Here is a 20,189-nt window from a genome sequence, read left to right as displayed (position 1 = left end):
GACAGTCAGGCAGACGTCAGGAACAAACTTCAGGAATCGAGAAAAACATATTTTGGGAGACTATGTCAAGGCACAAAAGCGAAGAAAGAAGTGTTTTTTCACCGGAGCGCCCTGTTTTTTTATTCACAGTTAAACACATTGTCGAGCTGTTTTTATTAGCACAGCACTGTCGCCCACCGAGCCACTTTACTGGAGCAGCTCAGAGTACTGAATATATATATATATGAGGATATAATAATTAGAATACAAGTGATTATAAATAACTGTTTTGCACTGTTTTAAGATGGTTTCAAGCATGCAACTGTAGTAATTAGAAGACGTGGGGAGTGTGCAGACCATTTTAGTGGCTTCTATTTTGAGAAATATGGAATTTCAAGCAATGACTGATTTTCTCTAGGGCCCGACCGATATGAGATTTTTGGGGCCGATATTGGGATGGAAAAAAAATCAGATACCGATATATCATCTGATATCTTTCTTTGATCTATCTTCAATCTGTAGAGATGGACAAATTGTTTGCTTTGATCCCTCAAATGCAGTTATCAAACACTTGTGGGGGGAATGGGGAGGGGGGGGCAATCGTGCTTAAGGACGGTACGAGACAACTTTGCTAGTGTGAGTGCGCCCTAAATGGCCAGCTCGCAGAAACAGAGCCTGAGCCTTTTTAAGGTGGCATCACTTTGTAGGTTGTGGTGGCAACTAAGGGGCCATAAGGTAGGTTATGTAACTTTTCAGTAGGCCAAAGGGGCATCATTGGGATGAGGGATGTCTTCACTGAGCGCTTATCCTTTTATTAGGACATTTATTTTTGAAATTTTTTTTAGTTGGGTTAAATAATGTCCCAAGAACTTCATATAGATCCAGGTCCCTGCACATGATATCACATGAAGCCCCTGCTCAGCAAAAAGCAGCAACAAAAATGAAGTGATTCCAAGAGAGATCCAGGATGTGGGAAATCCCAGGTTATGGGTTTAAGTCTTCATATTTGTAACTTCACTCAGAACTGTTTCCAAGTCTTGCGTCTTTAGTTCTGTTGTCATATAATGTAGGTCATGCAGATATTTATTTTAAGAGGTGACCTGAATTCAATCTAAGGTACAAGTGTTATCAGAGTCTCTGAGTGTAAGCATCCTTGTTGGTAACATTGCCCTCTCACCTTCGCGTCCAGCCGTGTATTCCCTCCAGAAAGGCCATCTCATGTTAAATAAGAATAAGCTGCCTCACACTGACCTGCTTTCAGAGGCTCAGGCTCACCTTAACAAGGCAAGACCGGTATGAATCCTCTGCATATTCTTTTGATCTTATACCGGTGGACCTCTGCTCTAAAGTAGCTGCCATCATTAAGGACGTTTGCATGATGTTTCCTCATCCTCCCATCACGGCTTCAGCTCCATCAGGTGCGCCCTTGTCTTTGAGTGCACTTCGCTCCTTCTCAGCACCGTGGATCCTCCACCTTACTAACACTCATCTTTTCAAAGCTACCCTACATTGGGTTGAAAGCCAAAACCCCTCTCGTCTGTCCTTCACCGCTAAGATGACGTGTTTGTGTCTGTGTTGTGTTGCCCTTGGGGTGGGTTACCTCCACCCCTCCTTCCCCCCCCCCTCCTTCTCATCTCATCTCTTCTCCTCCCCACCTTGCTGTTTATCTGTCTCCTGGCTCATCACGTCCCTGAACCTGCTCTAATTAGCATCCCCCACAACACTGTTTATTTACTCAGGTACAGACAGAAGGGGAGGGAGGTGAGAATGAAAGGGAGTGAAAAAAAAACAAGGTGAAGAGACAGAGAAAGATCGGAAGAGGAAGAGAGAGCGAGAGAGAGAAGGAGGATTGGGAACAGGAAGAGAGGGAGAAACGAGTCAGAGAATCAAAGAGCAATGAGACTCTCTCATAGTGGATGCAGGGGGTTATGAAAGTGAGAAAGACATGATACCGAAAGTCATGAAAGTGAGAGATGGAGAACTTTCCCGCCCCTCCACACCTCCCCTTTGCCTTTTCCTGCGTTTCATCTGAGATGCAGAGTGTCTAAAATTAGCAAGCTGGCAGCTTCCTTCCTTCCAGTGCCCCATTAAAGTTCTCCCATTGCAGTGAGTGATCATTAAGGTGGGACCAGGAGCGCAGGTGTTTTTCTTGGTGTCCCAGTCGAGCTTGCAGAGGCATCACTAAGTCTATAGCCCTATTTACACAGGCACAAAAATCACGTTCTTTTCCCCACATTCTTTGGGGGGCGAGCTGCTCGTACGAACGCAAACAGCCACATTTTTCACCCCGACTGGATCCAGAATTTTTGCCAGCCCCCTGGTTAAATACCCACATGAGTCGGGGGGAACTAATGTGTGAACCAAGCGGATAATATTCAGGAGAAGTCACTGCACCTCAAGCGTGAGTCACCACCAGTTTGTTCTTCTCAGCTGTTTTGTTCATCATTTTGTCACTATTATTAACAATACTGTCAATACATCCAATCAATGTAGCATTGATAAAATGACAATAACTGCCATTAAAGCATCAGGCTCTGTCTGCTATCTTGGCAAAAGATTTTTACGTCATGTGCTTCAGAAACTTCCTGACATCAGTGACTGCACTTTTCTGAAACAAAATTCTGGGAATTTGAGTCGCATCAGAACTTTGGGGTCTTTCCGACACATTTGCCATCTGTTGTCACCGCTCCGCTCTGACTGCCCTCTTTTCTCCTTCAGCTTGCTTCCATTTTTCCACCACTGTTTAGTGCTGTTTGACCTATTCACCGGGGTCCAAATGTCAGAGCAGAGGGAAAGGTCAGGTAAAGGTTTAGTGTTGAGCAGAGTCTGGAAGGCTGACACGGGGCTGGCTGCCCGAGGGGGGGAGGAGCATGTTAACACTTGAGACCTTGAACACACACCTCTGAATGCGCACACACACTCTGACACACTGCTGTCACCTCGGCTCTACGTCCATGCCACTCAGAGCCGGCAGCCATGTCGTGCGTGTGACTGTGTGTGTTTGTGTGTGTGTGTGTGTGTGTGTGTGTGTGTGTGTGTTTGTGTTTGTGTGTTTGTGTGTTTGTGTGTGCGGTCTTCTGCTCAATTGGTTCATGTGTGAGTACGGTTGGGTGAAGACATTACAGCTTCCTGGGGATGACACATGGCCTTGTTGGACATCAGGTCAAAGGTGATTGGTTGTCAGGGGTTTACAGCATCCTGCCTTCAAAGGGCAGCGCCTCGTTTTAATTGAAGATCCAGCTCGTCTGCACTGACCACCGATACTGTGAAGCCTTTGAACAAATATCCAGTTGAACTGACCAACAGCAACTTAGTTTACTCTAGAGAACATTACATTTCAGCATGTCGGGGGGGCATTAAGACCATTAAAAATCTTTTAATATCTTTTGTGATAAAATATGAATATATAGTAATTACCAGAGAAGAAGAAAACAAAGTAAGGAGGGGTTAAAACTACAAAACAAGTACATCATGAAGTCTGCTCAGACTGACACAAAGAGACACGTGCAAGGGAAATTAAAGGATTGTGAAAAACATTATTCCCCATTTTATACATCAACAGTATCTTTTCCAGTGACTGATCAACAATCCACTTAGATACAGTGTTCCTCATTTGGAAACCTACAATCAATTTTTGACGAGCAATAATTCCATTTTTGATTTTCAAAATAAACTTCTGAGCAATTGTACATATCCCAACGTCAATATATATGCATTAACTTTCTAATTATACAAACATTCAGGCCATTAAGTTTTACTGTCAGATCCATAACCATAGCTCGTCTCCAGCACTCAGGAACGCATCACTAGATCACTCGCAAGCAATAATCCCAGTACAGGCTTACAAAAACAGCTATGGTCAGAGGTCGTTCATACGTACACTAAAGTCTGAAATGAGGTCCCCGATTATTATTATTATTATTATTATTATTAGGACAACAACCTCAGTTAGGCATTATAAGCAGGCATATAAACATCTCCTCATGAATGGCATACTCCCCCCCCCCCCTGAACATGCTGTAAACCAGTTTTAACTGGGTAACTTTTTTAATGTTACTATTAATATTTTTTTTATAATAAATTAAGAAAAATGTAATTAAACTCTGATTCCCAAGCAGACATAAAAAATAAATCCGTTTTCATTTGTCAGAATGAAATGTAAAATTATATCTGTAACAAGGACATATGCAGATATTAATGAATGGATATGTACTCTAGTAAGAATTGAACTGTTGATATAGACAAATAGAAATGGTATAGTTGAAGTTACAATAGGAATGTGTTGGCTTTGAATTGTTTAAAAAAAAGAAGTAAATGTTGACATCTGTGATTTCTATTCGTGCTCCTGATGAGATCTATAAGGGCCCGCCACACCTGGGATCCTGAAATCCTCTCAGAAGGAACGCGCTTTGCTTAGCTGCGGAACATTCATACCGAGAGAAGTGTTTAAATACAAATGAAAGTGATTATTAAATCAATGTCCTTATTTCTAAGTAAGTAATGAAAGCAAACATCAAGGATTTGAGTTCAGCTCATTCTCTAAGAGGGTTGGCAGGTTAGCTGTGGGATTTCAATATCGATTCATCTACATCCACATGCAAGGCAGAGCAGCGGGATCCTAATTGGAATGGATTTCTCCCTGCATTGATCTGCTCAGGTGACAGTGGATGACATATGGTTGTGTGTTTGTGCGCATGCCATGAATACCATATGTTGCTGTAATGTTCTCTCTTGGAACACCTTTTTGTGGGTCGCTGAAGAGGTAAGGGGAGTAGCTACTAAATCACCAGTTTTGTGTGTGTGTGTGTGTTTATGTATGTGTGTGTGTGTGTGTGTGTGTGTTTATGTATGTGTGTGTGTGTATTTATGTATGTGTGTGTGTGTGTGTGCCCCTCCTCTCCCACTCCTTGGCCCTCTCATGCAGCAGAGCTCTGAGATGAAACAAGGACCTCTGCAAACACTGATTTCATTTTCCCCATGACCGCCTTCGCTCCCGACTCTACCTCGTCTGCGCACACACACACACACACACACACACACACTTGTACACCTTAGGCTTGAGAGCAAAGATGAGCAGTTAGCATGCGTGCAGGGAGAAGCAATCGAGCACAGATAACACTTCAGTTCACTCAGGAGGACAAAACTAATGGGATGAGCTTCATATCTCCTCAGACAGGCGGATTCACAGTGTTTCTTCCTTATATATAAAGAATAAAGAACATTTCAATGTTTTTAAATACCTCTCCAACTCTCTCAGGTTTACTAACCCCCCCCCCTCCCATGCTGTGAAAGTGTGTTCGTGAGAGAGAGAGACAGGGAGGAGATTTGAGAAAGATGGCCGCTGGACATGGCTTCTCACAGCCGGCTGGCCCCGACCCCCCGTGATCTGCCCTCTTATCTAGCCCAGATCCTGGCCTTTCATCTGGGCTAAAACCTGGGGGAGCTTGGCCTCTGCTGGGTTTTAGTCCTCCCTCCCAGATCCACACTCAATCAGACACACACACACACACACACACACACACACACACACACACACACACACACAGATCCCCCCCTCCATCTCCAGGCTCTATCTTTCAGTCCCAGATGAGCAATGCTCTCACCTACAAGAGAGATAACAAACCTCACACTTCTCTGCTCTTTCCTCGGCCTTAAAACACTTCAGATATGATTCTTTAAAACTCACCACAAGAGAAAAAGGGCTGGAAACAAAGTGTGGACTTGGACGGTGTTGCAGACTTTCAGACTTTGCGAGCACATTGCTGAGAATTCTGACGTCCCGAATGCTTCGCAAACCTGCAATTTAACCAGACCACACGGGGCCTAAAGTGGCCGATCTGCAGACTTAACAGGGAGTTTGGTTTGGATGTAGCCTCAACCAAACTTGAATTATTTATGCACCCACAATACAGATGTGATGTTGTAGTTTTTCTTATTGCTCATTCCAGAAAAATAAAAGTGTAAAAAAAAGTACAAGTATGAAAACACTACTTAAATCATTCATGCCACTAATGATATCAAATCTCATCATAGTCTCAAAAGGCAATGGCTCTAAAGGCTGAAAACTATTTGGTCTCCGGGGGCAACAGATAATTCGTCCAGTTCTCAGGTGCAGCCAACAGATAACGAATAAAGGATAAGGGGCACCACTTCCTTTTTTCCATGAACCCGATATTGTTTATAGTTTGACCAGCAGCCTGAGGCATAGAAAATGGAGCTGGCAGTCTGGAGACAAGGTTTATGTCTGATTTGATAGATTTATATTTTAAGATTAATAAAGATCTAAGTTGTCATCGGAATATAGCTGATTTCTTCTAGACTGTTTTCCCCACAGCAACCAGATCCTTTCACATGATTGTTCAATATTACTCCTAATATTATAATTACCAAACTATTGTCCACAAACCGACAGATTTTTCATTTATATGCAGATATTGTTTAATGAAGATAACTATCATGATGATGCATACAAATATAAGTGCCTTTGTCCACTTACAGCATTTCCTGTGCAGGTTGTGGCCATTTCCTCTACAAAACCAATGAAGATCGGTGTTAAAGCATCCTAAGTGCAAAAGGCTACTTTTTCTTGTGCTGTGCTCACAGCGTTCTCAGGTAAAAAAAAATAGTTCAATATATAGAACTCTGCGCTTGTCACTTCTTCCTCACGATGAAATTCAAGAAGGTGAAGGACTTCTAAGAACAGTTTTGTCAATAAAAATGACAGAACCCCTTTGGGAGGCTGACTTGGGCATACTCATCCTAAATGATGATGGGAGAAATGTCTGGTTTAGTTCATCTGGTTGTCCACTTAAGAAGTTGAGGAAGTCCAATTCAAAATTATTCATAGGCTTCAAACTGCACCACTTCTGCAGAATACGTTGGACCCTTCTATTTCAAATACCATGATGTACTGTATTTCACTGAGGAGTCATACTTGCATGTATTTTTTGCACCTTCTATTCTTCTGTGTGCTCTGAACAAACACTGTCCAAAACCTGACTGACAGGCCAGGTTGTCCTGTGTCTGTTTCCTGGCACACTCTGCACAGACTGGGAGCAAATCGCTGGACTCTGCAGTTTTAATCGTAGCTGGCAGTAAAGCAGGACAGGAGAGAGGCAGAGAATGCATCAGAGAAGCTACCCAAACACAGCGCTGTCCATGTTTTGACATTTCCCAGAGCAGTGCTTTCACCTCTCACTAAATAGCATTACTGCTTAACAATAGGTAGGTTGTTTTTGCCGCTCAGCCCATCAGTCTTGGCTCGATCACCTCCACATGTGACCCAGGTCCAGGTTTGACGGTGTGAGCTGAAGTTGTTTTTGTGTGTGTGTGTGTGTTGCTTGTTCAGTCCACTTCATTCCATTCCATTCCAGGTGGATGCCTGGCCGTCCCCGCAATGCCCTTCTGCTCAACCCTGACCTGTCTCCAGCGTAAACAGCAGATCCTCACCTCTCACCCCTCTGGCTTTACCTGATAATCTGTCTCTGTGGATCACCCCTCACCCTTTTTTTTCTTCTCTGCCTTTCCCATTCTCTGCAGAAACCAGGTTTTTGCGTTACCCCTCGCCCTGATCTCTGACCCCCGTCAGATTAGAGTGGTCGGTGTTTCAAATGCAGCGGCAGATTGAGTAGCATCTGTGACCTCCCTCTGCATTTCTGCCTTTGCCCTAATGTGATCTATACCCCTTTAGAACCATACAGAGCCAGTGAGATGGCACTCACTGTTGGGTATAAAATGGTTTTAGTTTAAGTTATTGTTACACACTGAAACTGTACCTTTTGTTAACAAGCTATATCAATGTATCCCCTGAGCCATGCAAGTAAATGATGTATAGCTGAATTGAAAGATGATTTGTAAAGTATTGTGACCTCTTTAGTTTTAACATGCTTTGCATTGGATATTAATTGTTGATTTCTCTATTTTTTTCTTCAAACAAAAGCCAACAATTACAAAATGGGAACATGTTTTGAAGATGTTCCGCTAAGGCCTCAGGTCAGCAGTTCTCTGTGCATGTCTGCAAAAAAGATTTTTAGACACTTATAGAGTAAAATATACATATATTTGTTGTATATGGTATAATACAGGGTAGAAAATAACTGCAAAAGATAAAGAAAATCACATTGACACAAACAACTCTTTTGAACAACAGTCAGTGCATTTGAATCCATGGTCTACCGATTTCCCTCACATGCCTAACTTCACTCACCACATTAAAGCTAGGGTAGGCAATTTATTTTTGAAGCATTGTCGTTTGATCTGTTGAAAGTCTCTTGACATCCCAAAAACAGTGAATAAATCAAACTCTCTGACAGAAAAAAAAAAACTCACATCTGCAATCCATAGATGTCACAGGCCGGGCACGCCCGTTATAGTCCCTGCAATCATTTGTTTTAGACAAAATGAAATCTTTGCATGACCTTCCTTTCCGTCAATGTTTACCTGTCTTTTTGTCTGTGCACTTGTTGTGATGAGCAGAGCTGTCTATGTAACTGTGAATAAGCCAGCATGCAAAAAAGAATGGGAGTGAAAGTGAGTTGGAAACGGTAAGTTGCCTGCTCCAGCTTTAATTGCAGTTAAGCTTAAAGAATCCCTTTTATAACCAATGCAATAAAATCAATTTCTTAGTCAAAGGTAATGCCTTTAAGAAGTATGTCAAACTCAGGGTGTGTGTTTTACCATTGTTGACTGGCAGGTCTTTCCTGTACACAGCTGTGCTGTGAAGGTCATCTAAAGCTTTTGCTAGTGGCCTACTATCTTACCTGTTGATTTAAAAATTCTCGTCAGTCTTGTTTCTGAGCTTGTTTATCTCTGCACGGGTATGATTCCAATCCCAAGCTTTGAATGTACCAAGGAGCAAGACAAGGACTGTTTCTAGAGTCCACAGAAAAGAGCTTCTGTCCAGCCAAACTCAAAACACAGAGCAGCTTGGTCAACAACTGAGCACTGACCACAAGAGTGTTGTCATGTGGTCAACAGCTGAGAGTGAAGTTAGGTAAGAGAGGGAAGTCTGTAGTCCATGGGTTCAAATGCACTGACTATATGACTATTATTCAAAAGAGGGTTGTTTGTCAGTGTGATTATTTTTATCTTTCAATCAATCAATCAATCAATCAATCAATCAATCTTTATTTGTGTAGTGCCAATTTAAAACGAATGTGAATTCAAGACACTTTTCAAAAGAGCAGCTAAAAGACCTGTCTCTTTGTTATATTGTCTTACAAATCTTTCGTACAGTTACTTGTTCTTCCCTGCATGAGACCATAGACAAGAAAAATTAAGTTTATTCAACGTTATAAATGCCTTCAAATTTTAAGTCTGGACAAACTTGTCTGTAGGATGACCATTTTCAAAGCACTGTGGCATTTTGGTTCAAGTGGTTAGACAGAAGCCACTACAGAGTAAAAGACATATCAGGGCACCTAAGCTCTATTCAGACTGCCAATTCAAGGCGCAATATTTTTGTCTTTGTACTTTACCTTAAATCTGAATGTTGCAGTGCTGTAATAGGGAAATGAAAGGATCCCCCCTCTGTACCGTCTTTAGAGGTAGTAACAGAGGTGTTACAGAGGCAGGACAGGATCAGCTGAGCCAGCGGGGGAGCGCAGCGCTGTGTGTGTATGTGGAGCTCCCACTGTGCCATGCTTCCGCAAGGCTGAAATGCAATGTGACTTGACAAGAGTATTACGGCATCGTAGAATCAATATGATTTGTACAAGACGTAATGACGGTCGAGCTTAGTTACGGCACTTTTGCAGAAACCCAGTCTGAAAAGGGCTCCAGAATGAGAGCATGGGGGAAGTATTCTGAGGCTGTGACATCATCACTGACTCTCACCTGTTTTAATTCTTGCAGCAGAACTCAGAGAGGGGAAGTGTGTGATAAAGCAGCAGCCTTTGGGCCTTGTAGAGATCAGTCAAAAGCTGTACTGTGAAAAATCTTGCTGTTGTTTGAAGAGTGACGGATCAACTAGTCTTAGCAGCTTTTTCTAACCATTGTCCATTTCCAATCGAGCTGTATTTGGAAAACACCATATTCTAGTACATAAACAAAATGTCATTGCCATAGTTTTAAAAGGTTTTCAATTTTACCTGTAAGCCTGCCTAGGCCTGTTGTGGGCAGTCCTATTAGGGAACAATTTTGACGAGACAGTATCTTTACATAGTTATTTTTAGCCACTTAACATTGCTTTATCTCTATCCTGGCTGACATACCATGCATTAGCATCTTTTTACCAATTATTTACAAAATGCACATCACAAGTTGGTATGGTCCATTCTGAAATAAGGCAGAAAATATAGTGCTGACAGCAGATCAGTGTTAATTAGTGCAGAAACCAGTCATGGTTCCCAAACTATTTTTGATTGTTGACAGATGGTTCCATTATCTTTTGCCATCATCAGGTCATACTGATTATAGCAGCCAGAGCCACAGCGATATTATATGTTAAGGGCAATAAGCAAATGTAAGCATGCAAAGCTAGGTCTGTGAACATAGTAATCATTGCCTGCTAACCATTAGCTTGAAAGCATGTTGACATTTGCATACAAGACCATCACAAATTAGATATGTTAATATGTCACAAGCTATACCTGTTATAATTTTAATAATATTTATATATATATATATCCAGTTCCCCCTATATCTTCCCTTCCCTTCTTTCTCCTGCCACATGCCAACATCTGTGTAAAGAATGTGTGTAAACACAGTGCCTAAAGAACAGTACCTGATACAAACATTGGTGTACATGAACTTATTAAATATAGGATCACTTTGCTGACTACAGTTACATACTAATACGTCAAATTGTCAGGAGAGGCTTTGTGTAAGATGTAATTGGCTTCTTGCCTTATCTTCCACCTTCTACCCACCTTACATGGTGTCAGATAACATCCGCCTAATCATCTGTCACACAAGGATTGTGGCTGCTGCCCAATCTATTAATACACACCTTTTCTATGTCCAACAGTAAACTTTCACATGGTGGAGTAAAGCCCCAAGCGTTGCCTCTGTCCCATTCTTCTATAGCCAAATACAAATACCCAGAGGAACACACATCCCATGGTTTTATTCCACTCTGTGCTCAGCCAAAGTCACAGTCAAACTGGAGTCAACTATCCACACAGAGAAGGAATACCTTCAGTTTTATGGAGTCGTAATGCGGTAGGGGTACTGTATAAATAATCTCTCCGCACAGAAACACTTCCAGCTGTTAAACAATATACCCTTTTCTGTTTTTTCTTTTCTTCTCAATTTCTGCATGTTTAAAGAATCTTTCCCAGACTACTCTGAAGATTGGAAATAGAGTTTTTGCATTGAGGAATTATGTTGTTAAATATTTGCCCTCATGACACGTCCAGATTGTTGCACTTTATGCTGATTGGTATTACAGAGGGGAGTTGGAACTCTGTATCAAACGCTGTAATTGAAGTCAGGTCATAATGTGAAATTTCAAACCTTAGAGTCTGTTTACAATTAGACCCTTTGAAGAATTCAGCTGTAATCTATCCCTCCTTTTGATATAAAGATTCAGTATTGATATAAATGAAGGGAGCTTTGCCTTTGTTTTTAAAGCCATACCTGTGGCTTTTGATTGATGGATGGAAACTCTACGGTAGATTTGGATAATATAGACTTGTTTAAAACCTCACTCTGAGGTTAAAGGTTCCCCAAAGACTTAAGCAGTATTTTGTATCAACCCCAGAATAGTAATCCAGAGAGTGAAACAGCCCTATTCTTGTTGGAGAACCTTAAAACATTGTTTGTGATGGGGATGACAAAATATATCTGGGGCTTTTTTTCAGGGGCATCCCTATTGCCTCCGGCCAGGTTGCAGTACTGGTCAGTGGGAGGGGAGGTGAAGAGGGGAGCCCCTCTTCATCTGGTAAAGATACTGCCGTTGGGCAGCTTTAACGCTCCACTGGCTGATCCTTCCAGGAAGTGAGGGGGGGTATGAGGAACCCCTGAAGAGCCTCAGCATGTACCATGGCAGCATGCTGAGCTTAAATCAAAGGGGGCAGTCTGTCCTTAGCCTGGGGGAGAGTGAGTGTTCTGTGTGTGACCAGAGAGACATTGGTAATAGGACAGCTTGTGACACATGTGCAGATGCCTGTAATTCTGCCTGTCTGCTGCTGGGGTTGTAGAAAAACACTGAGGCCTTGTGAAGTGAGGTCACATTTATACATATGATCCTGGAAGCTTGCAGAGGACACCACAGTAAGTCAAATAGCCATCTAGATTGTCCTTATGAAGCAGTTTTATGAAATAAGACTTCAAACATACACAGAGATGCCATGTTTGTTGATGAAGTAGAGAGTTAGGGCTACAAGGGCAAGTTAAGGCTGTAAAGTCTTGATAGTGTGCAAATAATAAACTTAGTTTCCTTTTGTGATTCTGTTTCAGTTGGTAACTATTAAGTCCAGCCCTTAAGATGAAGAGCCTTCAGTTCCGGAGCATCGCCCCTAAGGCCCCGGCTGTGGTGCCCTCCCCCTCACCTGCTGTCCTGTCCTGCCATCCTCCCTCTGCCCTCCCAGAGGCTACCACCGCCCCAAGCCCCAAGTCCATTATTGTTCCACAAAACTATGCACTGATGCAAATAGCAGGTCAGGATGGCACTTTCTCTCTGGTGGCGCTGCCCCCTTCTGTCTCCTCTCAGACACCGCAGCCACAACATCAACAAACCCCATCAATTCAAAGGAACCTCAAGTTGCCAATTCCAAGATACCAGCCAGCCAGGAGCAAGGGGGCTGTAGATAAGGTCAAATCACCACCACTTGCTGCCAAGTTGAAAACAGCCTCCAAGATTTCTGTGCCCTCACAGACATCTGTGAGTGGTTCATCAAAATTGAAGAAAAAACAACAACTAGAGACCAAGCACACTAAGGAAACTCTAGTGCCCAAAGAGGAGCCTTCAGAGCAGGTAATTCTGATTGACCCAGCCTCTTCGGACATCTCTGTCACAGCTCTACTCCCAGACAATGCTGTCCTGTACCCAGGTTCACAGTTGGAACGAGCACCTGACAGCTCTGAAAGACCTCCTACTACCAGCCTTATCCAAAACCTTCAGTATTCTCCTGCTGCTGTCAAGAGCTCACCATGCAAATCTCCAGAGGAAACTAAGACTGTAGTGAGGCTCTGCCAGTCCAAACCTACTGCAGCCCAGCCCCAGAGCAGTATCACTGTCCTGTCCCCAGCCATTTTCAGCAAAGCAGTCCAGATTATCCCATCCCCACCCAAGGGTAAACTGCCCATTCTACCTTACTCTAAAATGAAGAGCACCCTCATCCCAGCAGCCAAGCTCAATCTGTCCCCAGAGAAGAAGGCTTTCTCTGGCCAGGCAGGACTTCCAAGCCCAGTAGATACTATATCCAAGACTGTCGAAACTGCGGAGGCCTTGGGTCACAACCAGGTGCCAAACTCCACTCTCCTGACCCACAACAAGACCACACTAATGCCTGTGTTGGGGACTCTCCAGAAACCATCTGGCAAGAAGAGGGGAAGAAAGAGAAAGACAATGGAAGACATCTTGGCATTTGAGGCCAGAAAGAAGCGCTCCTTATCCTTCTTCCGTAGAAGGGTCCAAGAGAAACCACCAGCAGTTGTTTCAGGTTCCAAACAAAAGGAAGTTGATATTTCGAAGAAGTATCGTAGCATCCGCCCAAAGCCCATGTTGGTTATGGAGACAGTTCCCCAACTGGTTAGTTTGCCTGCCATCGCACCAGATGGCCAAGAACAGGAGCTTCTACTTAATCATCAACTCCCCACCACTACCACATCCAAGGCCCTGGACTGTCCTCAACCAGCCCCAGTGACACTCCACCTGAGAGGTGCCACCCACTCCAGAGTATTTGTTGGCAGCCGTCCCATTCACCGCTGCCCCACCTGCAGCCGCTGTTTTCAGTTCAAGCATCACCTTCAGAGCCACATGAACAGTCACACCAACAGTCGGCCATACGTATGCCCGGTCTGCCGAAAAGCCTACGCTCACTCTGGTAGCCTGAGCACCCACATGAAGCTTCACCACTCTGAGGTACGCCCACGTCGGTCCCTTGGCTGTGAGTTCTGCGAGAAGGCCTTTGGATATGTGGGAGTTTACTTCAGTCATCTGAGGGAGGTCCACAAGGTGGTGCTGACAGTGGAGCCGTCCATCAGCCATCATGAGGATGATATGTCCGTAGAGGGGTGAGATTTTTATTGATTACTTTAACTGAAGAACACTACTTTATTGTGAAATGTATGTCTTAGAATATTTTATGCAAAGATGTTACCATGCAAAATATAATGGTTGATAACCTGAATAGACAAATTATTTCCAGCCATATAAAAGTAGTTGTTAAAAAGCATTATATTTTCTATACTAACCAGGGTCAACCTGCCAGAAACATCAGAAGAGCAGGATCGAGAAGATCCAGTGGAGCTGCAGATCAAATGCGGTCGCTGCCAGGCCATCACTCCAACGTTTGCTGACATGAAGATGCACTTGCTTTATGTGCATGGCGAGGAGGTCCACGTCAAGCTCCAAGATGGCCAACCTGTACGGGATGGTCGTGCAGCTGAGAATGAGCTAGTGAAGCACGCTGCACACTACTGGCGGCAGCTCAACGAGAAGCGCAACCTGGTGAAGTGCGGCAATTGCGATGAGGAGTTCTTCTCCTTCTCTAACCTAAAGAGGCACATCATGTCCCACCAATGTGGAAAAGAGGGGGAGGACAGTGGGTCCACGTCATCACCAAAAAGCGGTAGAAGCCTTGGGGTCCTTGCAGCAGGTGGGTCCTTTAATTGCGTGCTTTGCAGGGAGGTGTTGGAGACTAAAGAGGGGGTTATGGCACACTGGAGGAGTCGCCACCACTGTGAGCAGCCCGGTCTGCTCTGGGATGCCCTGAGCTCGTACTCGGGCCAGGAGGAGGCTGAGGCTGACGGGGACTTGGACACTCCTGCTCCAAGTCCACACTATCCAGCCTAACTTTTGGATGGGCAGGGAGCCCCTTACTGTAGGACCTCCCCATACACACTCAGAGTTAACAAACAGCAGCACAGGGATGGAGAGTTTCCCTTATGCCTTTTAGCACTGGATTCTTCTTTCACCAAGTGAGGCAGGGGACTCACTCCAAAAGAAATTAAAAAGAAAAAGAAACAAATAGTTAAGCTAATGGTGAAAACGGATCTCTGTGTTACAATTTATAAGGGATATTCTCTTTAGGTCACAAAATACCATTTTATAAACAACAGCATTCTTCACAATATTTTAATTGCACTGTTTTGTTTTGTTCTGTTCTGTTCCTCTTATGAGGTTGTATTTAATTTCCAGTTGGAATATTTTTTCTACTACTTATTTAAATGTTATTAAAAGGGTATCTTATAAACAAGCTGACACATTAAACAATTTGGTCATGTCAGTCAAGCAATTCTCTCTTGTGATATAAAGCCATGCAGAAAATGCGATTGTTTGTGCTCAGTTTTTTTTTCAGACATTTGTTTTTTGACATTTTTTGCCTCCACCTCATTGAAAGATAACAACACAGGGTGATAGCCTGGATATGAAATGTAGTCATTGCAATTCATGGCTGTCAGTTGTTGCCAAGTTGGAAAAAATCTGAAATTACACAGAATTGGGTGTAAAAAGTATGTTTTAATAGTATGAGCACAACAACACAATTCCAATCACCTTTATTTTATTTGGGTAGAGGCAGCAATCTCAAACAGCACTTATTGATTCAACTGAACAAATCTGCATGGTTTGATACCACAATGGGAAAAATGAAATTATATTTTTTATCAATCTGGGTTTACTGGCCTTTTAAGATACTGAGAAATGTAAATCTATGGACAAGGGCACACTGTCTACTGTCACATTGGCAGACAATTGATTGATTGGCCTTGGACTTTTACAGGGAAAAACAAAACCAGTGTTTCAACACAATCCTGGAATTGCTCTTTAACTAAAACTGGAGACTTGACATCTCCCAGTGTGATTAAGGGCAATTTTGGGGTCCTCTGCCAACTTGGACCCATGAAGGAACACTTTTTACCAGCACCAAGTGTTGTGTTGTGGCCTTCTGAAAAAAAAAAAAACTCGGTGTTCATGCGTAATGTGGCTTATTGTCAGTGCAGTCCTCTGTAGGCCAAGTTCTATCTCCTTGACTTGTTGAGTATTGCCTATGTGTGTATTCTGTGATATGCCAAGGGTCTATTCACACTAGTGATTGTAGAAGTGAGTTTTGCAGTTAAGCTTTCTAACCACTGACAGAGTACTTTTTGTTGACTTAGTAAAGATGCAAAGGAAAACATGGTATCGCCTACCTGTTATTGCCAGCTCATGTACCCACCTGTGGAACCATGTACATCCAGACTCTATAATTAGAGCTAATTTAAACTGTTGTCAAGTCCAGAAAAATATGCTATTTTATACTATAGATTAATACAGAGGTCTTTTAGTATATTTATGCTTGTTGTTGGTACCTTAAGAACCAGAATTGAGAAATGTGTTTTGTTTGCTTCTTCTTATTTGGGGGATGCTAAATGTCTTGTTTCCTGGTCGGGAGGCCATTACTTCATGGCCAGTAGCTCTGCTAACATTTGTCTGTGTTTATCTTTCGTATGAAGAAAAAAAAAACATAACAGGGTCAAGTGAATGTACCTGAATGTTTTCAACAAACCCTACCAAAAGCATATACAGTATATATATATATACATATATATATACATACATATGTATGCTACATAGACATATTCCATAGATAGACTATATAGATATATTGAGAAAAATTATATATATTTACATAGAGTAACTAGTGAATCAGCTGCTTTGTTCTGTCACATGTAGAGGGGGGGGGGGGACAAGATGTATTTATCATTGCCAAAACAGGCAACAAAAGCCATTCAGAGCTGCCCTTATGTGTCTGACACAAAACGTAGGACTGTGAATGAAGGGCAAAGCACTGATGTGGACATGTCGCACTGAGTTGGTTTACTATACTACGGTTCATTGAAAACCATGTTTTCAGTGTTGATCAGTGAACTGTCCTTTGTTTTCAAGCCCTCGTAGCAAACCAGGAAGTGACAGAATTAAGGGTCAGACTCTCCTTTTCTCAGATAATACAACATTACATTACTGTCAGCACAAGTCAGGAACTGAAAAATCCCACATTAGGTGATATAACGTGTTTTGCTCACTTAAGATGTTGACTCTGTGTCCAAAAAAAAAGACTGAAAATGTTTGTGCTTGTGACTGTTTGTGTTCCTGAAGAACCTGATGTTTATGAGAATAAAGATATGTTTTGTTGAGAACAATTCTATTTATTATTCTAATCTGTCCACTTAAAAAAAACCTTCACAGGTAGTCCAGGAAAGGCAGAGTATGTGAATTATGTTCAGTATGTCACAACTGTATTTTACATTGGCAACACTCACCTCTGCCACTGTTTTCATTTATATTTGAAGCTGAATAGTTTCATGGGTGCAGTGCAATCACAAATCCTACAGGCAAATAATAACACAAGTTAAACTTGTATTGTCCTGTGGGGAAACTTGTCCTTGGACTCCTTCTAACTGTGGTTACAAGAATTACAAAAAGCAGAAGAATACATAATAGAACAAAAGATGAATAATTCCACAGGAACCACATGCACACGGGTGCACACATAATGTATGAACACACACAGTGGCAAAAATGACAGTGGTGTTGTATATTGTCATTATTTGGTAGCTTTTCTTTATATTGCACAAATAGTAGACTTATATTGCACAGGTGTAGCATGTTGCACCCAAACACATGTTACATTGTCTGCAGTCACATATTGCAATGTTTGACACTGTACATATTATGTCACATGTTGTATTTTACTGTGATAGCCACATTATGGGAATAAATGGACATATTCAAGAATGAATGTTTGTAAAGTTCAGCCTGCATTCAGAGACCTGCTTAATTGTACCTGTTTGATTTGACCTATTGATAAGATACTGATGTTCTTGCAGCTAAATGCTAACATCAGCCGCTCACAAAGAAAATGCTAACATGATAATGTGATGATGTACCGTGTTACCATCTGTTATTGCTGTTTTAGCATACTGACATTCACTAATTGGCGCACAGCACAACTGCTTCTGCAAAAGATCCAGGTGAAAGTCAGGGAGTCCATTTCAACTCCTTTGGGTGCACTAGAAACAATACTTCAGGTATAGTGCAGTTTGGACCAAAGACCAAGACAAGCATGGCTTAAACCAGCCTCATAAACTCAATTTTTAGAGTCTTCATATAGTTCTGGATAAATGAATAACTATCATAAAAATGTTAATATAAACCTGTAATCATAACTTAATTCTGACATCTCTAGTAAAAAGCAGAAAACAGAATAAATCCATTTACACTGACTTATTACTGCTGACATGCATGCCTCCTCCCAGAACTAAACAACAGAATGGCTGCAGGGTTGAAGCGGTCAGGAGGTAAGAGTCACTATGTATTCATCAGAAGAGACTCGGAGAATGGGTTTAATTGATATCTCTCTGTGGAAAGGTGTGTGCATGTGTGCAGTATGTGAGGGTCAACCAAAGTGGGTTAGCCAGAGGGCTTTTAAAAGAGTACATATGTCTTACCTCTGTGCTCCTCCCCTCCCAGCAGACTCTCCATCTGTCTGCTTTAGCATACTCAAACCTACAGATATGTGTGCTGCTAACAGCCTTACCTTTTTGTTTGAAAGCACATTTTGAAGTCTCTTTTACGAGGTAGACCGGGCATGGTCCATATAACTATATTAGCTATTAGTAATAGCTTTATAGGTCCCATATTATGCTTTTTCTGGTTTTATATGCTCTTTAGTGTGTTTTCCAAGTGTTCTGTGCATGTTTAGGCACACCTATGTGCAAAAATTCAAAGTCCGCGGAAGTCCTCCTGTTAGCTGTAGCATTAGCTGCATGTAACGCTCGGTTCTAGCCCCCCTTGATAAAAATTTGTCAGTGCGGCATCATTGTCAGTGTGATATCACTGATCTAAGTCCATTGGCTCGTTGTGGCAAGCCCAGCAGCTCATGTTGAAATTTCTGAGACGCGTGCTGAGCAACTGACCAATAACGACAGAGCGGCTCGGCAGACCAATCAGAGCAGACTTGGCCCACGTGGGGTCTAACAGTGGGGGCTCAACAGAGCGTAGCTGACGGACTCAGAGCGGAGAGGGAGCAAGGAGGAGCAGTACATGAAAACAGACACTTTTTTCGGACTTTAGCTATTGTGAACGTACAAAAGTAGGTACATAGATTAAATATACAAACCCCAAAAAGGGCATAATATGGGCTCTTTAATAATATAGTCATGTAACGATAATAATTCATTATATTATTAAGTCATTATATTATTAAGACGACAGCCCATCACTGGAAATACGAACACAATTAGAAACACATGTACTGTATAAGAGTTAAATAAGTAGGTATATAAAAGCAATACAAGACGGTAAGAGCAGGACATTAGAAAGACTAGGGACTAAGGTAATAGATCATAAATGATGAAAGATAAAGTGGGGTGGAGATCACTATTAAAACTTCTGCTGAGGTTCAGTGAAAGGTGAGGTACCCATGTTCAAAGAGGAGCGTAAAAACAATGAGTACATCTGCGATACTCAACCCACGGCTTCTCAGCTGCATGCAGCTCTTTTCAGACTAGTTGTTGCTCTTTAAGTCTTAGGGTAAAAAAAAAATCCCCAAAAAGTTATAAATCCTTAGAAGATCTATTCCATAAGACATGTGTGTTGCTCCTGAGTCGAGCAAGGTTGAGTATGCCACTGGGCTTGATGATGCATGGTGGTTTCCTATGTAATGAACAAGACAACTCTAATAGGTCTTTAACATTTGCAGAAACTCCTGATATTTCCAGGCGGAGCTGTAGGCTATGTGTGAACGCAAAACAGCCAACTTTTTGCTCGGACGTCACCTGGAGTTTCTCCTGCCAGACCCCTAGTATTTTATTCCACAGCAAGTCCGAGTGAGCTGATGAGAGAACGCAGCAGGATGTTCTCCGGTGAATTCACCTCGAGCCAATGGGAGGGGTGAGTGACGTTTAAATACTGTAACTGGCTACAACCACCAGATCTCTGAATTCGCCGAATTACACATTTTGAAAGGCAAATTTTCTCATTATAGCCTCGTATAGCAGACTCTGTTGCTTCCTCCATTACTTCCCCTCACCCCCCTCCTGCTGTGTGTGCATATGTGAACAGC

The 20,189-nt window shown here is 42.4% G+C and overlaps 1 protein-coding gene across 2 annotated transcripts in view; it reads left to right on the top strand.

Annotated features, from left to right (window-relative positions):
- znf438 (zinc finger protein 438) overlaps window positions 1-17,864 on the top strand; it is a 46,531-nt gene extending 28,667 nt beyond the window's left edge. For both annotated transcript variants that reach the window (XM_061064114.1, XM_061064115.1), the window contains exons 3-4: window positions 12,379-14,157; window positions 14,341-17,864. In XM_061064114.1, the coding sequence (XP_060920097.1) occupies window positions 12,407-14,157; window positions 14,341-14,938 (2,349 nt within the window). In that variant the 5' untranslated portion in view covers window positions 12,379-12,406 and the 3' untranslated portion in view covers window positions 14,939-17,864. The remainder of the gene's footprint in view (window positions 1-12,378; window positions 14,158-14,340) is intronic.
- Window positions 17,865-20,189: the final 2,325 nt, after the last annotated feature.

Source organism: Labrus mixtus, chromosome 19, assembly GCF_963584025.1.
Source record: "Labrus mixtus chromosome 19, fLabMix1.1, whole genome shotgun sequence".
Taxonomy (NCBI): Eukaryota; Metazoa; Chordata; class Actinopteri; order Labriformes; family Labridae; genus Labrus; species Labrus mixtus.
Note: the sequence above shows the minus strand (reverse complement) of the source record. Positions and strands in the feature narration are given on the sequence as shown.